Raw genomic sequence first — 26,579 nt, 5'->3', positions numbered from 1 at the left:
CATGTGGGGAAACAGCTCTGAAGGGCCCACTTTTGCCAGCTGCCCCCAAACTGGGGTGCTTTTTCTCTGACTACCTGGTCAGTTATTATTTCCCATTCCCTCCACCCAAAAAGCAAATGTAAGCGGTAGGAGGCGGAGCCCTGCTTTCCCAGGGTCATTATCAGAATGGGGAGGGCGGGAGAAGTAATGCCACTTGTGTCTGTTTCTTTCAAAGGGAAATAGGTCACTGTCAGGATTCCTGAATCCTGCCATGCCTACCCAGGTATCAGGGATCTTTTGGTGGCTTGTCTGAAATGTAGATAATTCCCCCTTGACTTTCTTACATCTGCTAGCTGACAAATAGATTTGGCTTCTTCTTTAAAAATGTAAAAAAAAAAAAAAAAAAAAAAAAAGAAAGAAAGAAAAGAAAAAAAGAAAAAGCACAGCACTTTATATTTAGCCACAGGCGCACGGAGCACCCGGCAGAAGCCGGGTTTCCTTGGATAACTGGGGCTCCGGCTCACAAATGCCTCCCGGTGTCTCCTGGACGCCAGCTCGCGCGCAGTCGCCTGCTCCATGTTAACCCTGCGTGGTGCTGCTTCCCCGATGCCCTGCTTGCTCGCCCAGCAGAGTGGCATTGCTCACATGAGGATCGCCGCCAGAGGTAGCCGGTTCTGAGAGCAGCCTCAGTCTGCGCACAGTTGCTTCCCAGCTGACAGACAGAATATGGGGTGGGCTTTGTCACCAGCACGCTGGGTCTGGCATGCCCAGCGATGCTTGGGGCTGCAGAGCGCCCAGACGCCTGCCACTGCTCGCCGGGTCCCAGCCGCGCCAGCTCCGAGGGGCCGGGCTGCGCGCCTAGCCTTCCTGCCCGCCGAGAGGGTTATATAATGAACGGATTGCTGCCAAAGTCACAGGGAAAATGAAGTCTTTGTTAAATGCCTTCACCAAGAAGGAAGGTAAGGAGAAAGCTGTAGGAAGCGTGGGGTGCCTAGCGAGCAGCTGTGGGCTGCTTCTGTGGGGAGAGGGGACTCGGGTGCCTCCTCAAATTGCTGGTTGTGGTTCTTCGCTCAAGGAATAATTGCCCCAGCTTTGTGATTTGGTTTGGCTTTAGCCGGGTCTGGAAGATTAACACAGATGAAGGTGCCTTTGTATTTTAGTGTGTTCCTGAGCCTCTGGTGGAACTGCATTCCAGAACGTCTCATCCAGAGAGCCTGTGCCAGAGGGCACATTGGGAAACTAGGTCCTAGGGAATATAGAAGAAGTTTTGGCTTTCATCCTCCAGGGCACCTGGAGAATGTGAGCACCTGCTAAGGAGGGTCAGGGCACATGGCTGGGTGCACCTATGGCACCCTCTCCCAGTGCCAGTTGCCAGTTCTGGCTGCGAAGCCATGGGATGCATGAAGAATCCCTCTTTATCATACCTTGTATGAATTTTATTGTGGGGAAGAAAACACTGTATAAATAAATGCATGTAAGACAGCTAAGAAAATATCCACCCACCTAAGGGCTTGCAGATTGCCTGAAAGAAGGAAACCGTTGGGTGGCATATTAATCATTTTCAGACAGGAAAGAAGCTATTTTTAACACTTTATGAAAAAAAAAAACATCCTTTGCGTGTATGGTCCCAGTCAGAGAGTTTTGTCAGACGGCAAGCTCTTTCTCTGATGAAACCAGGTTTCCAAAGAGGTGACTTTAAGAAAATTAGGAAGCTCACTTTCCACCCAAGCTCACTGTGAACTAAACACCAGAGATATTTCAGCAGCTGAGAAACTAATTTGATGAGAGGTTTGGCCATTAAGCAAAGCGATTTTCATTAAAACATTCACCCTAATGTCACCTGTGTGGGTCCATTTGACTCACTTGCCTGGTCTTTGGGGTGAAATGTGTATAAATGCTCTGGCTGTTCTATTCTATGACCCTGCCTGCATGGCCTCGCCTGCATGAGGACAGCCTGCCCCCTCCTTCCTTCGGAATGGAAATAGAATAGACTTGTTTCTTTTTCTAATGAGGCTTACCAAAATTCGCCATGTGGAACTTCGATTTTTAGAACCCATGGATGACATGAATCTCAGAGTGTTAAATAATGCTATCTCTATTCTGTGTTTCTATGGACTTTTCTTTTCTACAGAATTTATCTTCCCAATGGGCAGGACATCAAGTTCTCTCCCCAAACCACTCACTTTGCCATTAAGGGTGTTAATGCCTTACTGGTTACACAGTCAGGGATGCAATCAACTGTACTGGTAGGGATGGGTGTCTCTACAGATGCACAGTCTCAGGGTACCTGCATGTCCGGGTCTTGGAGACGTGTGATACATTCCAGGTGCCTCACCCAAGGGGTACTCCTGGAAGCCCCAAGGTGCAGGGACCGTCTTATCCTCTCCATGTCTGCCAGTCTTTTGGCTTTCACACCAAAAGAGTGTGCCAGCCCCTGATCTCAGTGATTGACAGATGAGGCCTGTTGGGATAGCGGGGTCGCCTGTCCTTAAGGTCTTTTAAATTCCTCGCCTCTGTAAGTCCCAAGAGGATCACAGACTCCCTGTTGGTAACAATTATAGGCTCCATGGTGAACACTCTGAGATTTCTCAAGGTCCTACTCAGGGTAACATCATCAGTAAGGTTTCCTTTGTGCCCAGCCAAAGACACCTGATAGCCTGACCTGGCTATGATTCTCTTGGAGCTGGGTTTCTGGGGCTCTACGCCTAGCTCTTCAAGAGTACATGCTCTTGGCTCCAAAGCAGAGACTACCAGCCTTTGGTGCTCCTGGTCTGTCTCTGGCCAGCCCCCGTGAGTCACATGCTGGAGAAACTGGGAGTGAGATAGCACATAGCCAATGGCTTGGCTGAGCATCTTCCCCCATCAAAAGCTTGCAGAGGAAGCAGGTTGCATGAGACATGCCTCATCCACTGGAGGGGTGAGGACTCCTTTTATACATCAAATGACCCCAAGCCCAGCAGCTTCTTCCCTTGCCGTATGGCTTCCCGCTTGGCATCTAGCTGTGATTCTTAGGACAGAGAAGTGTCTTGACTCACAGCTGACCTGAAAGAGCACTCTCAGAGCCACCTCTGTCCCCGTGAACTATGCTGGGGCTACTTCTGTCCCTAGAAGGCCTGCCCAGGCCATTCAGTCCCCATGAGCAGTGTTGATGCTACCTCTGTCCCTGTGGGTTCTTTCAGGACCACCTTTATCCTTGTGACTTTTGCTGGGGTCACCTCTTGAGCTATGTCTGGGCCATCTCTGTCCCCAGGAGTTCCTCTAGGGATACCTCTGTGAATTGTGCTTAGGCCACCTCTGTTTCTGTGAGCTCTGCAGGGCTATCTCTGACCCCATAAAGTCTGCCAGAGCCATTCCGTTCCCGTTAACTGTACCTGAACTACTTATTCTAGCACTACCTTTATCTTCTTATTCTGATGTCCAGATGAGTAGAAGGCTGTGGACTCTGTGATGGAGCAGGAATCTTAGCTTTCTATGAGGTGCCCACCTCTGACTTCTGACCTTGGGCAGCTGATACCATAGGCTGCCCTAAACTGTGGTGTTCTGCTTCTCCTTTGATGTCAGGGTTCTTACCCAGGTCAGTTCCCTGGAAGCCCTGGTTCTCTGGATTCACAGGGTCCTGTCTGCAAAACGGAGCCCTAGCCTTGGGCAGCACAGGCTTTAAGGATGTAGAGGCAGAAATCCTGTAGCAAGGCTTCCCTGGGCATCAAGAGGCTGGGATATGCACAGTGTATCTGGCCATCAAGGCGAGGACAGCTATTGTCACTGTCATTGTAGCCTGGAGGGCCACTCCTGAGAGACTCTGTAAAGATTGATTTCTTTTATTGACCAAGCAGCTGAACGCTCTGGGTGACTTCAGCGTGAACGCCATCCCTTGAGGTGCCCAGGTTTGCTTTAGCTGAATCCCTGGGTGTGTTGGGCTTGGGAGTGTGAGGACCCAGCTCTGTCTAGACCTTTTCATGAGACGCTCAGTGAAGTGGGGCCACCTGCTACTGCTGCATGGTGCTAGGCTCCACTTGCTCAAAGGAGAAAGGGAGGATTCTGAGGTGTTATGGTCTCCTTTACCTAAGTGATGAGGGTGGGGAGAAATGACTGGCTTCCCTTGCGGGGAAAGCCGTGACCAAGGCTGTGGGCCTGAGTGGTTCATAAAGATGAAATGCCCCTTAGTCCCCATCCTGGATGCTGAATGCCCAAGCTTAAAGTGACACAGGGTTGATTCCCTGAGGTCTGTCTGTGACTTACAGATGTTTTCTCTGTATCCTTATGTCATCCTCTGTGTGTCGGGATCCTAATCTCTGGATTCTGATGATTGCTGTCTCATGAGGTCATCCTAGTGACCCATTTTAATGTAGTCACCCCTGTAAAGGAGTTCTTTCCACAAGTGGTCACATCCTAAGGTCCTGGTTTATACCCTAGCGTATGAACTTTGGACACACAGCTCTGCCCATTGCAGAGGTTTAGTCCCAATTCTAGGGGATGATCCTGATCCATGTAGCGTCCTAACGCTTAGTGACATGGGGAAGCCTGTCCTTACCTGTGTCATGGCTGTGTCTTCCTGCTGAAGGCATGGGCTGGCCCGATGGAAGGCCTGACCCTGAATCCCTTCCATCGAGGTCCTGGCTTGAGTTTCCATGTGCCTCAGTGTTTCTCTGCATTCATGTCGGGGGTGAGTCAGGCTTTGGGGAGCCCAGCAGCAGATCTTGCATCAAGCCTTCAGACCCATCACCGGTTTGTACGGGGGCTTGGATGCATGCAGACCTGGCCTCCCTGTGTCTTATTCCCTGGCATTACTCATCTGCCTCTCTCTTTCTCTCCTCAACCCAGTGCCCTTCCGAGAGGCCCCAGCTTATTCCAACCGCAGGCGGCGGCCCCCCAATACATTGGCTGCCCCCAGAGTTCTTCTGCGTTCCAATAGCGACAACAACCTCCATGCTGGTGCACCGGAATGGGCTGTCTGTTCTGCAGCCACCTCCCACCGAAGCCTCTCACCCCAGCTGCTGCAGCAGACACCCAGCAAGCCCGATGGAGCCACGAAGAGCCTTGGAAGCTATGTCCCCGGGCCCCGCAGTCGCTCCCCCTCACTCAACAGGCTCGGTGGCACTGGCGAGGATGGCAAGAGACCACAGCCACATTGGCATGTGGGGTAAGGAGAAGCTGGGTAATGGGCATGGGCTCCCATGGGAGACAGTTAACCATACATGTTTCTCAACTCAGGCTACCCCAGAAAACACCAAGGTTGTATTCTGCTCTCTGAGCCTGGGAGCTCTCTGCTTAGCCTGGTACCCTTAATGGCTATTCTTCAGCATGGGTGAGGATGCTGAGCTGTACAGGGGCCTTATGTCCTTTCCAATGCCTTGACTCCTTGGTTCTTGTAGTGAAATGGCTTAGGGAACCAGGATAGAGAGTACAGTCTGTGGTGTCATACAGCCTGAAGTACAGTCTGTTCAGCATAGCAGGGGCTCAGAGTCCCTCCACCCACCTCTGAAGCAAACTAGAATGGGGCAGACTAAGGGACCAGTCAGGGTGTTACAGCCTGGACCTTCCGTAGGAGGGGACCTGCATCCCTTTGTCCAGCTCTGAGACACACCTCTGCCTTCCCGAGTTTCTTAGCCAAGAGAAGAGACTCTCGGGATTCATCTCATATGGAAGCCTTGAGGCCATGTTTGGTGGCCATCAGAGAGATTCAAGGCAGCACAAATGGATCTTCTGGCTTCCTGTGATCCCTGTGGCAGGTAGTGGAGGATGGCGCCATGCGGACAGGCACCTGCCATGGTCCTGTCTTCACTGGAGGATTCCATTCTCCTTTACCTAGTATCTTTTGTCTCCCTTTCCTCAGTCTCTTCCCTTTTGATTTTCTTCACCCTGTCCTACCTAGCACAGTCTGACCCAGAAAGAGTGGGAAAAGGTGTGCTTGTCCACAGTCTCTGCCCTGGGCCTACATAGCACACGTCTCTGTGCTCACCTCTCCAGAGACGGCACCCTCTAGTGGCACCCAGAGGTACAGCTGAGTCACAATCCTGAGCCCATCCTGGAGATTTTCATTTACCCTATGGAAATCCTGGGAGGTGGGTGGGGCAGTCCAGTACTTCCAGGCCTCTCTCAGCTGCCCAGATGTGGAAGAGTGCTTAACATCACAGGCTGATCTAGCTGTAATCATCACGGGGACATTCCACTACTGTCTTTCCTGTCCTGAGTGACTTTTGCCTTGGCAGGGAGAAAGGCCTGGTGCTGGTGAGACCACTGGGGAGACAGTGGTATCCTTGGCCCATCACCAGTTGTGTTCATCTGGGTCAGGTTGCCTTTCCCAAGTCCCACCCATCTCTGGGGTTTCAGGTCGTGAGGTGAGGATAATGACATTGACATCACCATCTATCCCCCCAAAAAACACCAGTTCTTCAAGTGGTATCAGGAAGGACACCCTCTTGAGACAAGGATCTCACATTGCAGAGCAAGGTGCTCAGAGACCATAAAACATTCTAGATGAGCCATGGACTTAAGAGCACACAGGACAGTCTAGTATTTCTCCTGTAGGCCCTAGGAGATTCTGGGGTAACCACTTTGTCCATCCCAGCCTATCAGACACGGATGTGAAGGTGGCAGATTGCCCTGTGGCTCTGGCCTGTTTCTACCCATATGTTATCCCTCTGGATCCATAGGAACATGGGAATCTGCACACTAAATCCTGCCCTCAGTGGAGCAGAGACATGGTGACCTCAGTGACGAGGGAAAAGGGCTCCCTCCACTGCCTTGCATCCTGATCCCTGGGCTGCTCCAACAGAAATAGGAGGAGAGGGAGAGGGACGAAAAGGAAATGAGGGAGGGAGGATGAAAGAGGAGAGAGAGAGAGAGAGAGGAGAGAGAGAGAGAGAGAGAGAGAGAGAGAGAGAGAGAGATAAGTCCTGCTCTTCCTGGCCACATTCTTGTCACCCACACCTAATGTATGGTAGCATGTCACTCAGATACCATCAGTACAATGTCAGTAAGACTACCAGGTTTATGGTTAGGGTAGGTGGGGCCCAATGAAGGATGATCTCCATAGGGCAGGCACATCCTGGCTGCTTGTGGACTCTGAGTCCAGACACCCCTTCTCCTTGTGTATTCTGCAGAGTGCAGGAGTTAAAGCCCTCTGTACTGGGAACTCCCTGTGTGCAAGTGTGTGTGTGTGTGTGTGTGTGTGTGTGTGTGTGTGTGTGTGTGTGCAGGTGTATGTGTGTGTTCCCCACCTTGCACAGGAGGGAGACAGGTTGATAGCAACACTGGCTTCACATAAGATGGGATTCAGACCTGGGGAGAGCTAAGGCTACTCTCTAGAGGGTTGGAGTCATCTGTTAGAAAATGAGTGAGTATCAAGAAGGGATGAGACCCCATAAGTTCAGCAGAGAATGGAAAACATAGAAAAGAACCCATGTTCAGTGCAGCCATTATCATAGAGTGAAAGGCTCTGGATTTGGGGTGAACCTGGCCTTATACACAGGCAGAACCCTCTCCCACCCAACTAGAGCCACCTAGACAAAGGAGGTACTCCTCCATGGTCAGCACAGTACTGGTACCCCACTTCCCACCTGTAAGTTGAGTGAGCCCTCATTCTATTCACCCTAAAAGATATAGTGGGTCTGCCCACTGATGGCTGGTTGTCCCGCTTGCATCCTAGCCCCTCCTGAAGCAGTGTCTTTGGGCCTGTTGAATGATGGCAAGTCCTGGGAATGGGCAGCTGGAGGCAGGGTAAACTAAGGTCCTGGGATAAACCTCCTATGCTTCCTGGTTTGGTGTGTTTCTTCCTCTGAGTCCTAAATGGCAGGATGGCACGTGTCCAGTCCATAGGCATAGCAATGATGGCTAACGTGGCCCATCCACAGCTAGTGCTCAAGCCCCTGTGTGCCGAATATGCCATCTGCTATGCCCAAGCCCCAGCTAGCAGCGCTTACAAGCTCCATTATCCCAACCCTGTCCCTGAGAGACACTGGTTTCAGCCTCTGCTCGGTGACTCTTCCTGGCCATATCTGGATTTCTTTGGTTCTGCGTACCCCTCATCTTCCCAAGATCAACCCCACCCCTCATCTTCCCAAGATCAACCACAGTGCCTGCCTCCTTATAGACTGTCCCACCTCCATCCTTGAACCACTCTGGCCCCACCCTACTGCCAGTCATGGTGCCCTAGTCTCTGACTTGACACATGTTCGTCCAGACACCTTCGGTGGCCTCAGTTACACTGCCTGACCCTCACCTTAGCTTAGACAGGGTGTGGGCACTCAAACCTTGATTTTGGTTGTCACCCTGGTCTTAGCAGAAACACACCTGATTGGAGTGCGCTCTGGTTCACTCTGTGTGGCCTTTCCTGTCTTCTGTACTCAGTTGTGTGTGCTGCCCTGTGATGGGCCACCTGGGAAGTTATAGATGAATGAGTAACTGATGGAGGAGTGAATGAATGGAGAGAGCTCAGTGTGTGGGTAGTTCCTGTTCACACAGGGTAGCTGGGAAATGGCCCAATTTACCCTTCCCAGTTACCCCCAGAACAGAACGTTGGTTTTCTGGTACTGAATCTCCAGCAATCTAACCCTCAGACTAAAACAAGTCGGCTGGTACTCCATCTGGCCACTCTTGGCCAGAACAGGAAGGAAACACAGATGCCAGGGCTGGGGAACTGCTGAACCATTCACACTGTGTGTGTCCTAGCTTGGCCTCTCAGGCCTGCGCATTGGAAGCTGCCACTTACCTGGGGCTGTAGAGGGGCTGTGACTCTACTGTTGCTCAAGGCAGCTCGAAGGAAAGCATGGCCTCTGGGCAGGAAGGCACTGTTCATAAGACACCTTCCCTTGATGTGCCGCCTTTCCTGTCTTTTACTACACTGCAGGATAGAGTATCAGGATGCGAGGGTCGCACTGACCTCCCTCCATGCGAGGTCATTACTTGTGGAACCTCTCTCCCATCTGAGAAATGGCTTCAGTGCTTCTACCTGCTACCTTGCAGGAGAGTTCATGACATTCAAATTAATAGTGATTATTAAGATGCTTCAACACCCACTTGGGACCACCCATCACCAGTGAACCTTTTACTGTGTGTGTGCACCCTGGTCCATGACCAATGATCCCCTACCCCTGTTCTTGGAGACTTCTCGGGCCTCCAGACTGAAGGCTCAGAGCTAGCTGTCTGTAGAGTGAACTAGAAAACAGAGAGCCAGGACTGTGTTTACGTTGACTTCTGTGTCTGGAATAACATTCAGGCACTTGCTTGCATTAACTAGAGTACCCATCACTTCGTTAATCTGCTTTGCAGTTTGCAGTTGCCATAGCACTATGCTGTGGAGTGGATTCTTATTGGTTCACTTTCATCATCACTCATCATGGGGAAACTGAGGCTTTAAGAGATTCACTGAGTTGTCCAATATCTGATAATAGGGGGTCAACTGGGCTTCAGGCAATGTTTCTTCAAATTGGGGTGTGTGAGTGAAAAGATGGTATTGGGCTATGCAGTAAGGTGAGCAGATGAGTGGATGAACAGGTGGTTGATAATGGCTAAGTAGATGGATGGTGGATGGCCATGTTAGTAAGTGGATGGATGGATGGATGGATGGATGGATGGATGGATGGATGGAGGATGGCCATGTTAGTAAGTGGATGGATGGATGGATGGATGGATGGATGGATGGATGGATGGATGGAGGATGGCCATGTTAGTAAGTGGATGGGTGGATGGATGGATGGATGGATGGTGGATGGCCATGTTAGTAAGTGAATGGGTGGATGGATGGATGGATGGATGGATGGTTATGTGGAAAGATAGATAGATATATTGATGGATGGATCCATAAAGCCCCAAGATGTGGCTGACAAGGCAAGGAGAGGATATGCAAGGAGGTGATGCTAAGGTCGTGCCCTGTCCTCTATCTCCACCTTACCCTTGGCATCTTTTTGGTCACATAGCCCACTCAGGTACCTCTGCCTCCAGAATTCTGTAATGACTGCACCCATGGTTATGATTTAGAAAACCCTGAGCATGTCGGGGGGACATTGTGGGGGAGGACCCCAGTTACATGCAACCTTCCACCTCCCCCAGTGTCCACAGAGTCCAGGCATGTCTCCAGGCCCTGCACCCATTCTTTAAGAAGTCAGGAGGCCTGACCTTTTTTTCCTCTTTGTTTTACATGGATTAAGGGTAGATCCGGCTTTGGGGCAGGCAGGCCCTGAACATTCTGTCCCAATCCATTCTCACCAGCACTGTAAGTGAGATCCTAAATTTAATGCGTCACAGCCCCAATTTCAAGTCTGTAGACGGGGTCCCTCAACCAGGGTCCAGTGGCTGGATCCCATGGTGATTACAGTTGGAAAAGTAAGAACCCATGGGTTAATAACCAGATAAAGTAAGAAGTACAATTAAATATAACAGATCACACCTTTAAGTTCTGTAAGAGTACCCCAAACCACAGGGCCTGTATACACATGAGCAATATAGCATAAAAGGCAGCTGGGAAGACAGTCTTAATAAGGGATTGCTTAGGTAGGACAGGGTAGTTGTGCCTGTGAGGAATGTCTTCTCACTGTCTTATTTGATGTGGAGAGACACAGGTGGCACTATTCCCTAGGCTTGGGGTCCTGGGCTGGATGAGAGAGGAGAAAACTGGCTGTGTGTATTTCTCTAAGCTCTTGACTAGCTGTTTGAAGCTCCTGTCTTGACTTCCCTGCAGTACTAGACTGTGACCCAGAATCGCAAGCCACATCGACCCTCTTTCCCCATGTTGCTTTCTTGTCAGAGTGTTTTATCGCACAACAGAACTGAAACGAGGACAGAAATTCACCTTTGCTAATCAAAGAGCATCCTGTCAGCTTCTAGAAACTCCCTGCAAGCCCGTTTTCCACTGGTCCTTGTGTTAAGTGGCTCCTTCCTTTCCTTGCACAGAGCTCAAACCCACTCCTGTGTGTTTAGAGGCCACAGTGTCTTTAGGTTCAAAGACCAGAGCTGGGGATTTGGAGTCCTATTCTCATTTTGGAACCTTCTCCAATGCTTTAAATGCCCACTCTTTTCTCTTGGTCAGTACCCTCTTGGAAGGTTTCAGCATTATGAAGGTGCTGCCTTCCTGGCATTAAAGCTCTGGGATCTTGTCCTGACATCCTGGCATGTTTCTTTATGTGGTCATGTTTGTGTCCAAAAAAGTGACAGGAGGCGACCTTGAGGTAATCCCTGCTTAGGACGTGGGTGAGCACTGGTCCCCAGCATGTGACAGTCAGTCCATCACCCGTTGGAATTCACTATGCCTCAAGGTGAGGACTCCACAGATTGCCTCATGTGCGGACCCTCACCCTCTGCGTCCCATTGTTGGTAAAGAGCAAGGATTCTTGCTACTGGGGGGAAATGGGCCTGGAACATGAATTCAGTACAAACTGCTGATGTAAGAAAGTGGCCAGAAGGATGCCCATGGTCATAAGCACGTTTGTTGGAAGATTACATGTATGTCCTAATCGTGTGACCAATGCTCCCAGGAAAGACACAGCGAGGGCTTCCCCAATGGCAGCACCTCACTTGCTTTCATTACTATTGTAAGACCCTCACAAGATTTCCTGTCTTCTCTAGTGTCTGTGCCCAGCTCTGTGGTCACAACATCCTGAAGTCGTTCTCACCATGCATCTCCAGAACCTTCCATCTTCTCTATGAACCACTGACACTCCCTCTTACTGTCTATCTCTATGGATCTCACAGTGGGGACCACATAGGGATGGACTCACACAGCTTATGGTCTTGTGTCAAGCATCATGTCCCCCGGGTTAAACCCTGTTGTGGCAAGTGTCAGAACATCCTTTTACTGACTGAATAATGTTCCATTGTGTGGGTGGTTGTGAGCTGTTCATCAAGCATCCATCTGTGGCCACCTGGGCTGTGGATGATGCTGCAAGGGACACGAGGTGCGAATGTCCCTTCGAGACCCTGCTTTACGTTCTTGGGGATGTACCCCAGCAGTACAACCGCTGGGTCCTCTTGAGTCTTTTCAGCACAGACACCATCCCTGGCCCACATGTGCCATTGCTATCTGGTCGCACAGGTACCAGCAGGGCCACTCTTAGCCCAGGGTTTATAGATTGCATTGGCTGTGACGGACAAAGTGTGACTTTCTTCTCTTTTATTCCTTGCTGCCTGATTCAGGTCGCCCTTCACTCCTGGTACCAACAAGGACTCCCTTTCAACCTTTGAGTACCCAGGGCCCAGGAGGAAGCTGTACAGTGCGGTGCCCGGGAGACTCTTCGTCGCCATCAAGCCATACCAACCCCAAGTTGACGGCGAGATCCCCCTTCATCGAGGCGACAGAGTCAAAGGTCAGTCTTTGTCTTCTGTTTCTGGGGAAGGCAGGACCTCTCTGTCTCTGTGAAACAAGGTGGCAAGTCTTCTGAAGTCAGGGCAGAGTTCAAGACATCAGTTCAGCAGGGTCTGCTATAGGAAGTGTGGACTCTTGGGACAGCAGAGAGACTCTCACTGGTCCCTGTCATTCAGTGTCCCTAGTACTGGGTCTTTAGGGATGGAAGATGCCCACACACTCCTAGATCCATTGTAGGAAGTACAGGGAAGAGCCAAGCTGGGGCCCAGTGAGTCAAGTTTCTTTCCAGCCTGAAAACCCCATGAGAAAGTGGGATTGGGGCAGCCCATGGCGTAGGCGTAGGTTTGATGAGCAGAGGAAATCAACCAGGTAAAAGGAATTCTCCAGACAGAATTCTGAGGACTTTTGTGAACAAGCTGAGGAGCCCAACATTCTCCCAGGAGTCCTAGGGATCCGGTGATCGCTCCTGTATGGGTGAGGGGAGTCTATGGAGCACAACAGGAAAGCGCGTATAATGGTAAAGTGTGGAGAGAGGAGGTGGTGGTGACTTGAAAGCCTGTGGCTGAAGGTCACAGAAGGACCTGGAGAAGAGGCAGGTGGGGACTCCAGGGGCCACATAGCAGAAGATAAAACTCACAGGTGGAGCAAGATGGACCTTTCTTTGGCCAACAGGCCCAGGCCCCAGTACTGGACACAAGGTGAAATAGAGGTGGCTTCTGACCCTGCCCTCCCCACCTGGTCATTGTTCAGCCCACAGCAAATGATACATAATCTCTATGGTCTGTGCATTCACCTGGGGCTAATGTGAGGTTCTGGGGAGTTCTGGAGAGTGTGTACCCCATCTTTTCCCAGCCCGGGGAACTCAGCTTCCATGCCTCTGTGCCTCTAACAGGTCCCTAGTGCCCTGTTCACTTCTCCTTCAAGTTCACTTACTCTTTCCTCCGAAGCCCCCTTCCCCCATCTCATTCCTCCTGTGAGGTTCATAATTTCAAAAATGATGTTTTCTGCACTTTTTGTGCGTGAGCTTTAAATTGCTTCTTTCTCATTGCGGCGCCTTCTTAGGACTCTGCTGGGGTTTCTATTCATTGGCTACATGTGTTGTTTTACAACAGCAGCACCGTGGCTTGGCGTGCACACGGCGTTAAAGATCCCAGTGTGATCATTCCAGCAGCAAGCACATGCAGGATGTCTACACTCCCCCTACCCCTCCCTCCCGTTCACTTTCGCCTTTCTCTCAAGGACGTGCTTTGTTCTCCTCATTCACCTACCCAGTAACTCTCATTTGTGTGCTGGATGTCAGCCCTCTCCCTGGCATGGACCGTCCTCACTGTCTTCAGGGTCTGGTTCCAGTTCCAACTTTCTGGTCCTTCCCAGTTCTTACACTGTGGGCTTTTCTCTACACTGCTGGCCTCATTGTGGGACTCTATCCTGCCCAGTATGGAGCTGGGGATGTAGGGACTCTGGTAAAGCTCCCTTCCTGCTCTTGAAGTGAGGGAGCATTCCTCTAGAGTCCGAGTGCATCTGCAAGGGCTAGGCCCTCCTGATGGTGGCTGCTTGTATTATTAGGCTTTGGAATTGTTCTCTACTCTGGGATCTAATAGAATCCTTGTTCACTGTTCCCATAAGGTCCCTGGACTATGCCAATGTAGTTTAATGCGAGAATTAAAATCTTCATGTGGGTTATGGTTCTAAATTTCAGCAATACCACCCACCATGGGCCAGGCCCTTATCCTGTACAAGTCGGTGATGTGGGTTGATCTTACAACAAGCGCATGGTATGTAAGACTCACCAGCAATACACGGGATGCAGACTTTGCAGGTGCAGTGTGCTGGCTGCTGGGCAGGTGGCTCCTTGACGATTTCATCTGTAGCATTCACTCAGGTCCACCACAAATGGTACTTAGAGCATCCTTGCTGGGGCTGGGGCTTCAGCTGTAAAGTGTTTGCTGAGCAAGCAGGAGGACTTGAGTTCGGGTCCCTGTCCCCATGTAAAAAGCCAGGTACAGCAACATGCACCTGAAATCCCAGCTCTTGAGGAACAGAGACAGGTAGATCCTGGCACCTGGCCAATCAGAATTGGGGAGCCCCAGGTTTCATGAGAGAACCTTGTCTCAGAAAGTACTGCAGGAAGGTGAGTAAAGAAGACACCTCATGTTAACCACACAACCAGACATACACTTCATGTACAAGTGCACATCTGTATGAACACATACACCACACACACACACACACACACACACGCGCGCGCGCGCACACATGCCCTTACAGTGTGGCCCTCCCTGGACTAGAGTCTATTTCTAACCCTATCGACATAGCAGTTGCATAGGAAGCTGTAGCTCTGGATAGATGCTGTTCACATCAGTACTGTGGCCTCTTGAGACACACCTCACATCTCCTGACTTTGCAGATTGCAGAAGAGCATTATAGAGATGCCATGGGGTGGCTTCCATCTGAGCTGGTAGTGTCACTAGCTCCACGGCTTGTGTGACCCTTAGATCACTTATGTGGAGCTGGCAGAGTTAGGCCAGAGGCACAGAGGCCCATGAAGCCCAGGTTTTGAAGACCTCCTAGCACCTCTGTTCGGCAAGCCTGTCCTCCCCAGCCTGTGCCTCTCATGGCCATTCTCTCAGGTAAAAAGCAGCTGGAGCCCTTGCCAGACATGGCAATGTCTGGAGTAAACAGGTCCTTGGCACTTCCCCCAACTTGTTCATCATTGCCTGGGTAGCACTGGGAGCTAGCTGGACACAGCCCCTGCTGGTCCTGACAGGCAATTTCAAGGCAGCAGCACTGGCTGTCCAGGAGGTCAGGGTGACTGAACATCCAGGCTAAATCCAAGCTGAAGGGGGCATATGTGTGGATTGGGCCTGAGTGTGTTCCAGTCACCCTTCGGATCCTCACTTCTCCTTGCTCCTAGCTGGTTTTCACACCCAGGCAAGGCTAGGAGGGGAACCCCCACCCCTGCACACCTGTAGAGAGGATCCTCCTGTGGTGGCTGTTGTCTGGATAGTGAGACTGGACCTGTAGAAAGTGCTCCCACCAGTGACTTAAAGGACTGTGCTGAGGTAGGTGTAGGGTTAGAACCGTCCTTCCTTCTAGAAGGTTCTGGGCGCTAAGTGCCCCCTTCCTCAGGAAGGGTGACTGGCATGCAGTGTCGTCATCCTGCCCTCTCTCTGGTCAGAAGTGCTGGCTCTTCCCTGACTTCTTCCAGGGTCTTTAGAAGCAGCTGTTCCTTGTCCTCCCAGTCTGCTTGCTGTCTGTCCCCAGGTCTGGCCTAGATGAGATGCTTCTGCCCAAGTACATTACTCCTAGCCCAGTGAAATTTCTTTGTCTGCTGTGTGAAGGAGACTCCCTCATCTATACACACCGCCTTAAACAAGGAGAACACACTTCGCTATTCTGAAATAAGTCATTGATTCACAAGGAAGCCAAGCCTGACTCCCTCTTTATTAGGCAAGCTGTGCCTGATCCCACACAGACACACCCACTTCCATAAGACACGCCTCTACAGACACACCCACTTCCATAAGACACACCCTCACAGGCACACCCACTTCCATAAGACACGCCCTCACAGGCACACCCACTTTCATAAGACACGCCTTCACAGACACACCCCCTTCCATAAGACACGCCCTCACAGGCACACCCCCTTCCATAAGACACACCCTTACAGGCACACCCCCTTTCATAAGACACGCCCTCCAGGCACACCACTCTTGTATGGACATGTCTTTTCCCACACAGATGTGTCTTACCTGACTCTCCTGGCATCCTGTAGTTTCCCCCATGTCACTAAAATGCCCCAGAGAGCAGAGCTAGTAAATCCTAAAGTGCCAGAGGTGCCTGTCAACATCTGTATGCACCTGTCTGTACTCACTAGACTTTTGCTTTTTCTGTGGGCCTCATCCTGTGTGCCATACCCAGATTGTGCTTGAGGGGAATCACCCACACAGCTAAATTCAGGGTTCCTCCAGAGCAAGCAGTGGGACCATGAGCTAAATAGTATTCCTCTCTAACAAGTGAAGAAACTGAGTCACGTAGTGATTAATCAAGCCATCCCACTTATGGCACAGGTAAGGTGTGGTATGGAGAAGAGGATGCCAGTCCGACCTTAGCATCTCACTTCTAAGAAGCATCAGGGTTGGCACACTGAAGGCTCTGAGGTATGCTCATGAGGGTGTCTTTGTAGGCCTCGCTGCACAACCCAGCTCCTCCACCCAGGGCCACACCCCAAGATGATGTCCTTGGGTCCAGATCTGGGAGGCTAAGCTGACTGTCCTCTAGCTGAGCTGTGTGGAGGGCAGAGACTACATCCGTGAGTCCACACTTCGAGGAAATTGCTTCAAGCAAACATGATGGTATCAGTCAGCATGGAAATAGCTTGTCTCTTTTATTTGGGTCATTTCCTCAGATTACTGGACAAGAATTTACAGTCAGAGTTTGCTGTTCTGTTTCTTTCAAATCTGCAGCCTGGGCAGATCTTTATCTGCCATTTAAGGTCAGAATAATGAGGAAGAAATGCTTGTGCTGGGAACTCTGTTTCTCCACGATAGGGCCTGGTGTCTCAAATAATTTCAAGGCAGATTAAGATGTATAGACAGGATAGCAAGCTCCTTCACATAACCATGTTCAGGCAACACATATCTGTTCTGAACAGGTCATCCCAGCTTTGCCTTCATAACTGAAATCTTTATTCTAACGGAGCTAGAGGGTACTATGAGGTCCTTGGAACCCTGACCCAGCACCTGGTACACGTGGGTACACACACACACACACACACTCAAAGGAGGAAATAAAATAGGGCTTCACTCTCCCCCATCATCCAGCAGATGGGAGCGATTCATGGCCTGGGCTGCCCATCTCTTGGCACTGTGTTCTCTTAAGGCTACTCACCTGCCAAGCTGCTGGCAGTGCAAGCCCTCGCTCACTCTACCTGTTGTCTGGTGTCTCATTGCTTAGTCCCTTCTGTCCCCATTACTGTTACCTTTCTCCTTTCTGTTACCTCTAGTTCTGAGCATTGGCGAGGGCGGCTTCTGGGAAGGCAGCGCCCGTGGCCATATCGGATGGTTCCCGGCTGAGTGTGTGGAGGAGGTGCAGTGCAAACCCCGGGACAGCCAGGCAGGTAAGGCGGCCTTACAGGGCCAGGCCCAATCATGGGGGCTGCTTGGCCGGAGTGTGTGGGAAGGGCATGACTGTGGCTACACTGTGGAAGGCCAGGTTCCAAACCCAAGGCTTCTCTGTATCCTTGCAAATGGCTTGGCTGGTTCCATTCTAGTGGGCGTCATCTAAACAGAACCACTGGACAAGCTTGGTTGCAGGGTCTGTTAAAGGGCAGTCATTTGCATATCTGATGCAAACCTGGAACATGAACTCAGAGTGTATGTCCTTGTCACCCTCAGGAGTCTCTGGGGTTGAGTGAATGTCCTTTTTTCTGCCTCTAGATTAGGTATTAAAACACAGGTCACTTCCTACTAATGAGTGGCACTCTCCAGACCCTCCCCAGAGGATACCATACAATGTTCACAGCCAAAGATATCCTGGCATCATGTGTTAGAACCGTTCCTGAAACCTGCCTGACTAAAAAACCTTGCTCTGATGGAAAAGGATTGCTCTGATCACAGTGCCAGTGGGCACTTATATGAAAAGGTCTGGGAGAAGCAGAGGCACCTGAATCTTGGACAAAATAGACTCTGTGGTTACTTGTGGTCATTTATAAGATGTTCCCCCAAAGTAGCCACATGGCCTCTGCAGATATTGTATTGTCTATGTGGCCCCTGAACTTGGCTCAAATGTGCCCTTCATGAAGTATTTAGAGGTTCCCTGTCTGATGCTCCACAGGGAATCCCTGGGTCCTGGTCAGGCTGTCTGGGCCAGAGAGCGTCTAGGAACACATGTTGTGTGAAGCACCCCCTGCCTTTGGGCTCCTTCAAGCCTGCCTGGCTTTGGGGAGTCTGTTGATTACTCAGAAAGCTTTTCTCTGAGAACTTGGCCTTGAGACAGTAGGGTCCATGTGTCCTAAGCCTCTCTCTCTGTGGGGCTGCTCAAATGCAACTGCTAGGTTATATTCTATATTATCTGACACTGGACCTGTGCCAGACCCTTTTGTTTGCTTGCTTATGTTTGGTTGAGATAGTCTCACGTAGCCCAGGCTGGCCTCTAATTCCCCATTTGGCTAGGACGATCTTGAACTTCGGATTGTCCTGTCTCCTCTTCTCATGTGCTGGGGCTACTACAAGGGCTATATGGTGTTGGGAATGGAGGGTTGGACTCAAGGCCTCATGCATGCTAAGCAAGCTCTCTATCCACTGAGCTACATCCCCAGCCCATCCAGCCAGACCGTGAAACACAAGACTGGAAGTGATGTAGTATGGGGTGGCAGATAGGCAGTCAGTTAGCAGGTGGCAGGAACACATTTTGCTGGATGGGGCCACGAGAATACTACTCACCAGATATCAACTGATCTGTCCTAGTGCCTAACCCCATTCAGCCTGCTCTGGCCCCACCTTCCTCCTGCAAAGCAGACTGTCCTGCCCCATCTATGGCCTGTCTTCACTGCCTATCTCCTTGGACCCCTGCTGTTTGGAGTGAGGACATCCCTTCCTCCCATCCCATGCTTAACCTCAGAGACAATGGATCACCCCAACCTCTGCTTTTCATTGGAACTGCTGGCTAAGCTACGCCTGAACAGGGCAGTCCTAGGGGTTACACCAGGGGTCACTGGGCAATCCTACTTTCTTCATCTTTTGGAGAATAGTGGCTTAGAATAGGCTGGAAGGTGAAGAGCAGCCTTCCTTACCTACCTGCCTGCCAACCTTGGGAGAGACTACAGCCTCTTTGGGCCCCACTGGCAGTGTCCCCAGACAGAGCAGATTGATACTCGTCCCACAGCAGGTACTTTTGGGATGATGAGGGGATTCCTTGTTAGGTTCCATGCTCCTGCTCAGATCAACGCAGTGGGGTCCTTGGTCAAACAGAGCTGTGTGCCTGGCTTGCTGCTGGCTCCAAGGTCCCCCTGAGGATCATCCTCACATTCTGGTCTGTCTGGAAACACAGAGTGGATCTTGGCACTGCCCAAGCTATGTCATGGAGCAGTGATGTCTTGTGAGTCTGTGTCACCTGTTCCTGTGCCACCACCTCCAGGTCTCATGAAGTATGGGAAGAGTTAAATCACATAGCTTCCTGCCTGTTAAGATCCGTCAGTGGCATGAATCCATCCCCTTGCTGTGTGGAAGTCAGGAGACTCAGGGGTTTCCCCTGGCTTCAATCAAGACATCAGTGTGGTTGACTCCTGCATTTCCACAATGGCTTTTGTGGTTAACCCCTTCTGCATGATTGCCACATGCAGAGCTTCTTTTGAGAGGTCTCTATTTGTTCGGTTTTTGCCATTTCTAACTGGAGTTCTTACCTCACGTGCTGGGTGTGGTGATTTCCTTGTACAGCCCTTGCCTGTCAGGGCTCTGTCAGGGCAGCTGGAAATGTGTCTCCAGTCTGTGACTTGCCTTTTTGTTTTCTAATTGCGTCTTTTAATGAGAAGGTTTTTAAATTTTAAATGAAGTCCAATTTGTCCCTTTTTACCCTTTTCATAGTTAGTACTTTCTGTGACTTTTTTTCTGATACTGGAAATTTGCAGACCTTGAATATGCATAGAATCCAAAAGATGGTTCAAATATTGTTTCGGTGTTTCCAGCCAGCTCGCTCTTTCCGCACAAGGTCAGCCTGTCTGAGCTGTGGGAGCCCTTTGTCTTTGTTCATGGCAAAGCGAAAGTGCTCTTGAACATTCCGTGGAATAGGCAAGTAGCTCAAGGACTAAACCCACCAAGAAGGGGCATGCGCAGGGCACTTTATCCCTGTCGGTAGGACCGTGAATTTCTGTCACCTAAAGACAGTTGTTAGAGGCTGAGGACCAATAGCAAATTGAAATGATAGCTCTGGTGTATCTTTAAATTATTATTATTTTATGTGTGTGGATGTATGTTTATTCAGCTTACACTTCAGCATTGGTTTCATCATCAAGGAAGTCAGAACAGGAACTCAAGCAGAACAGGAATCTGGAGGCAGGAGCTGATGCAGAGACCATGGAGGGGAGCTACTTACTGGCTTGCTCCACATGGCTTTCTCAGACTGCTTTCCTATAAAACCCAGGACCATCAGCCCAGGGATGGCACCACCCACATCAATCATTAATTAAGAAAATTCTCTTCAGGCTTACCTCCAGCCCAATCTTATGGAGACCCTTTCTCAATTGGGGTTCCCTTCTCTCAGCTGACTCCATCCAGTGTCAAGTTGGCACAAAATTAACCAGCACACTTCCCTTGCAGAGGTTACTGAGTGGCTCTGGATGGATTTCTTCATGTGCCTTGTGAAGGTTTATGATGGCCAAGGGCCTGTGGGGATTATGACCATCACATTCATACTTCCTGTGCATGAGAGAGAGAGAGCAGCGTGGCCCAGTTTACACACTCTCACTTATGCTCACACACATCAGCCCATGGAGTCAGCAGCAGAGTAGCCCATGACTGCAGGGCTATGCGTGAGGCAGACAGCACACTAGAACTTCCGGGTTAAACATGCACATGTCCCTCCCCAGCTTCCTGAAGGTTAGACCCCTCAGGTCAGGGACAGCAACTTCTTTGTCCTACATGATACACGCTAAGGACAACGTGATTGCCATTGGCTCCCTATATCTGTGGAAGAATAGTGTTGTGATAGACCAGAAAACATGACAGCTGTTGTCTAGATTCTCAAGCCTCCCACCTGTATCAGGCAGAACCATGCCAGCTGCTGTAACAAAGAGGCCAACTGCCTCAGTGTATAAGGCAGCACCCCCACCCCAGGGCCCGTTCTATCTTCTAAGATATCAGTTTCCTTGTTGGCTAGAAATGATAGAGTGGGTGATGGCTGGATCCCTCCTTCTTTGATTGCTGAAGCTGAACTGAAATTGGGGGTTCCCTAGAGGTGGGTGTTGATTAAGAACCTAAGATAAAGTCTACCAATCTTTAGTAGCACACACATGTCATCCCAGCACTCAGAGGTGAGACAGGACTGTCACAAGTTCAGTGCCAGCCAGGGTTACACTGTGAGTTCAAGGCCAGCCTGGAATATATAGTGAAACCTCATCTCAAAAGGAAAGAACTCCCAAACTGGTACTTGGTTTCTGGAAATGAATCAGTGTGGGAAAGCCAGCATTCATGTGTGTCATTTCCCATGACGCATCTTGCATGTAAATAAAAAACATCGCTGGCCCTGTTTCTCCAGCAGAGTTTAGTGGCTGAGATAAAAAGTCCTGACCATTGATGAACACTGGTGATTTAAGACTAGAGACTATGACATGCTGAGGCCTGCTCTACCCCATCCCTATTCCCAGTTCCAGAGTCACATAGGATCTGTTCATCTGAGAGCTATTAGAAGGGAATGGTGGTCAGATGACTAGATGGCCGGATCTCGGGTGAAAGGTACCACATCGTAACCATGCCTCAGTCAGGAGTACTCCAGTTGGAGCTCTGGGGTGCTGTGAGCCATGTACCTGCCAGGACATGTCAGACGTCAGGACCTGCAGGAAGATTCCAGAGTCACATGAATTAAAGTGTGTCAGGTGGAATTTGAACCTAGATGTCTGAGTCCTGAGTTGCCGTTGCATGGGCCCTTGCAGTGTCGTTTCCAGAGTCACATGAATTAAAGTGTGTCAGGTGGAATTTGAACCTAGATGTCTGAGTCCTGAGTTGCCGTTGCATGGTCCCTTGCAGTGTCGTTTCCGGTATCTTAGACGGCCTCTGCAGCCGTCATTTCCTTCTCAGAATAGTGCCTGACTCTGGCTCCATGCACCATGGTATGACTGATGTTATACCCAGAGGCCTCCCCTGCAGACTGCATGGACTTTTGATAGGTAGCAAATTGGTCACTGCCTTGTCCTTTGTCTGTGTAACTTTAATAACAAAGTTATTAGTTCCTCAGTCATGATAAGCCTGGGTCAGGAACCTAGCCATCGGTAACTGTGCCTCACTGTAAGCATTGGATCAGTTCTTAGGGTTCATCTGCTCTCCTGATGACTGTGTTCCACTACCCACAATGGTCAATAAGTATTGTTGTGGTGTCACTCACAGCCCTGTGGTGTGGGGCCTTTACAGAACACATGGCTACAAAACTTGGTATCATAACAGCGGTGACCCTTGTGGTCTTCAAAGTAAACTTGGGATTAGAGATAAATGAGGTGATTGTCCCCATTTTACAGATGGGAGCCAGAGAGATGCATGTCTAGTGAGTACTGAACCACCACCTGACTATAGATAGGCCTGGATCAGAGGTCTGCCCCTTTGCCAAGAAGGCTGGAGTGTCTGTAGAACGTCAGCCACCCTGAGGAATGACATGACTCAGTAGCTGTGAAGTAGGGCAGTTGGTAGGAGGTAGAGATGGTTGTGGCAGCATCAGTAATGGCTCATGTGGGGATGGTGTAGTTGACAGTGATGTTGGTGTTCCAGCTAGGGCTGTGTTGATGGTGTTGATGACGATGGTCATGGAGACAGTAGTGATGATGATGATGGTGATGGTGATATTAATGATAGTGGTGATGATGGTCACAGTGATGATGATGGTAATAGTGACATTGGTGATGTAAATGATGGTGGTGATGTTGAGGGTGGTGATGATCATGGCGATAGCAGTGCTAATGGTGATATTATTGATGTTTGTGGTGAGGACAGTGATGGTGATAATGATCACATGATGACAGATGGATAATCCTAACCAAGTCTGGCACTATAGCTTGGGGAGCCGTGCTGTTGTGGGCATGGATTGAGTGTTCTACTCCCTGCCTGCCTCTGCCCAGTACTCCCCTCCCTTCCCAGGAGGTCCCTGACTGCTCTGTACACTCCTGAACTTCCATTTGGTTCTCCAGTTCTCCTCTTGGTGTAGCAGGCTCCCTTGGGGAAGTCACTTTGATTTTGCCTTTGTGTTTATCAACTCTCTCCCCTGAAGTGCAAGCCTTTCCCACCTGATGCATCCTTTAGGGGTATAGAGTCACCTGAGATGACTGCAGGGACAGAAACTCCGTGCCACAGCTGATGATAATCAATTCAGTAGCCCCCCTCCCTCCGGCTTCCCTTCCTCCTGTCCGTTTAAACTTTTAGAGGAAGATCTCACTGTGTCGCTTAGTTCAGCCTAGATCTCACTATATAACCCAGGCTGGTCCTGAGCCTGCAATTCTCCCCTCAGCGTCTCGATTCCCAGGGTCGCAGGTGTGTGCCCCCATGCCCAGAAGCTTCTGTGCTCTCAGCCACTGTGTGCTTACTTCCAAGCTGCGTATGCAGCGTTCATTCAATATGTCCATTTTTATGCCCAGCATGAGTTCGGAACTTTGACCCATTTATCTTTCAGCTCATCTGTTTTTCTTGCTGATTCAAGGGTCCCTCTTCACACACCCGTGAAGCAAGTCTTGGGTCAGCGATGTTCACTGGCCCATGGAATACTTCCACTCTCTCATGGCTAGTGATCCACCCTGTGACTCAGAAGAGGCAGGCGTGGGCCTCGTGCCTCCTGTAGGCAGAGGGGTCAGCTCTGCCGTCATCCATCCCATTTCCTCCTTTCTGCTCAAATGCACATGGAGGCTCCCTCCTGTCTGTGCCAGGGATTCCAGTATCTTTTTTTAAACATATTAAAGTGCTCCCTTCAGAAACACAAGAGGTGGGTTGGCTGTGGCTAAAAGCCCAGCGGGAGCATGGGGGTGACTGCACCGCACCCCTCATTGAGACACTTGTTCCTTCCCTAGGTTGAGGTTCTCAGGGCTGCCTGGGTGGGGTCTGAACAGTGAGACCCCTTGTGTTCCCTCCCCTTATGAAAACTTTTCTGTCAGTTCTGACAAAGATCCTGACCCACATATGCACTCCATTCTCCACTCAGCCAGCCTGACCTACAGCATGTCTTATATGGCTTTCCTCTCATTCCTGAAGCAACCCCAGGCTTTATCGCCCGGTTGTGTGCCCCAAGAAAGAGGCCAAAAGAACCTGAACGGCAGTTGGCCTCCGAGAGCCTATGGCTGTAGACCAAAGGAAGCCTTCAGTCCTTGTTTCCATTCAACAAGACCCAGCACAGGCCAACGAGTGAAGGCAAGAGGCCGAGGAACGGACACCCCAGAGGTGTGACTGTCCCTGTAGTGACATGCAGATTTTTGTTTAAAAGATACAGTTTTGTCTTTAAATGTCAGCATGGGGGTGGGGGCAGGGCTAGAGAGATGACTCAGCAGTTAAGAGCACTTGTTGCTCTTGCAGATGACCTGGGTTCTGTCTCCATCACCTGTACTAGGCAGCTCACACCTGCCTATAACTCCAGCTCTAGGGGAGTCAAATGTTCTTGTCTGGGTTCCGTGGGCACCTGCACACATGTAGTGCATGCAACACATACACTCAGGCACACACACACACACACAATTAATTAATTAATTTTTTAAAAAGCCAGGCGGTAGTGAGTGGCACATGCTTTTAATCCCAGCACTCAGGAGGCAGAGGTAGGTGGTCTCTGTGAGCTGGAGGCCAGACTGGTCTATAGAGCGAATTACAGGACAGCCAGGGCTACATGGAGGAACCCTGTCTTAAAAAAAAAAAACAAGCTGGGCAATACATGCTTTTAATGCTAGCACTTGGGAGGCAGGGCAGATGAATCTCTGTGAGTTCGAGTCAGAGTGAGTTCTAGGACAGGCACTAAAGCTACACAAAGAAACCCTGTCTTGAAAAATCAAATCAAAACAAAACAAAAAACCTAAATAAAACAAAAAAGCATAGCAGATCAGGTGGGCATGGGGATCACACTTTTAATCCCAGTACTCAGAAGGCAGAGGCAGGAGGATCTCTAAGTTTGAGTATAGTCTGGCCCCTCATGGAGAGTTCCAGACCAAGTAGGACTGCATAGTAAAACCCTGTCTCAAGAGACAAAACAAAAATAACCATCCTTGGACTCCCTCAATTGGACGATGGAGGCCAAGGGTCATTGTGAGACTTGCGATACCTGGGGTTCCAGACCCTCCATGCCCACCTCTGTGCTGTGGGGCCCAGGCCTGGTGCTCAGAGGTCTTAGCTGTACTTCCTGGGTCCCGATTCCTTTTCACTTTTGCTTCTCATGGCCCCATCCAAACTCAGTGGCAGCTCAAGTCACCATCACTCTTTCAACTAGAGGCAAAAGCTGTGAGCCATGTCCTGTGTGAGCAAAGTTATAGCTTGAGCCGTTGAAAAGCCTTGCACTGGTCATCTTCAGGCCCAACTGGATCCAGGTGCTCACGTGATGTGCTCAGGGAGGGCTTTCTCACTCTAAACTCTCCTTTTCTCTCCATGGTCAGCTTGGTTCTTACATGTTCCCTGGCAACCACAAGCCTCACGTCCTTATAGATTCTGAGTCCAGGACAAAGCTGTTTGCTAAGCTTAGCGCGGGTCCCGTGATGGCCTTAATGGGGCTGGTTTGACTCATGAGGCTGGTTTCTGTGGCGGGGCTGGGAGGAGGGGAGCTGGTGTATCAGGAAGGATGGCTGGGTAGAATAAAGGGAAGACAGGCAGTGGGGCTTCGGTGACCCCCTGTAGCAGGCGTCTAAAGATAAGAGAGAACATTGTCCTGCTTCTGTAGCCAGCATGAGTACCTTACCAAGGATGTGCCTATGGGGGAGTGGTCCTCACTATCTCAGGGAGGGGTTGGTGGAGCCCGCTGATCAGATTCTTTCTGTTAGTCACTTAGCGTGTAAACCCTCCACAATCTCACAGAGGCCGGGTGGCCTCTTCCAAAATAGAACGTGTCTGTTATCTTTAGAGCTGTTAAAAATATAGGCAAATGACTCTATTAGCACAATTACAATCTAAAATATTAATAAGCAACCCCAGCTAGCTTCCAAAGGAGCCACTAACTGCTCCCTAATGGGACAGAAAATAAATGTGAAGGCTTGCCGTTCTGCCTGCTAACGACTGTGTGTTTGTTAAACAACCTGGCACACGCACACACCCACACCCCCCACAGCCCCGCCCTATCCTTTACGCCATTTTATTAAAATACACTCAGAGTTGCTTTGGGTAAGGGGGTTGGGGCTGCTGTTCCTTAGCAGCTGCTCAAGGTTTTAAATACCAGTTTCCATGCCGGGGTTTGCCCCCAAAATAGAGTTGTGCCATCTCTGCATGATGCTTTGGGTTATGTTGAGAGGATTTGGTCCTCGGCTTCTTGTGGGACCTAAGCCTTCCTCGCCTTCTCCCGGGAGCAGTGCTGGACTGCTCTGGGTTACCATGGTAACCTGGAGATCCTGGCTACCAGCCCTGCCCTTCTTCCCTGTAGCCCTTCC

General features: G+C 50.3%; 1 protein-coding gene across 7 annotated transcripts in view; it reads left to right on the top strand.

The window, feature by feature from the left end:
- The window catches only part of Shank2 (SH3 and multiple ankyrin repeat domains 2), a 441,540-nt gene that overhangs the window by 189,167 nt on the left and 225,794 nt on the right, over window positions 1-26,579 (top strand). For 6 of the 7 annotated variants that reach the window (XM_057777152.1, XM_057777154.1, XM_057777151.1 and 3 more), the window contains exons 13-15: window positions 4,801-5,119; window positions 12,109-12,278; window positions 17,286-17,399. In XM_057777152.1, coding sequence (XP_057633135.1) covers window positions 4,801-5,119; window positions 12,109-12,278; window positions 17,286-17,399 — 603 coding nt within the window. Of the gene's footprint in view, window positions 1-271; window positions 939-4,800; window positions 5,120-12,108; window positions 12,279-17,285; window positions 17,400-26,579 lie in introns of those variants that run through there. The other variant, XM_057777155.1, reaches the window with a different exon arrangement.

Source organism: Chionomys nivalis, chromosome 8 (genome assembly GCF_950005125.1).
Source record: "Chionomys nivalis chromosome 8, mChiNiv1.1, whole genome shotgun sequence".
Taxonomy (NCBI): domain Eukaryota; kingdom Metazoa; phylum Chordata; class Mammalia; order Rodentia; family Cricetidae; genus Chionomys; species Chionomys nivalis.
The sequence above is the reverse complement of the archived record's forward strand: the minus strand, read 5'-3'. Positions and strand labels throughout refer to the sequence as shown.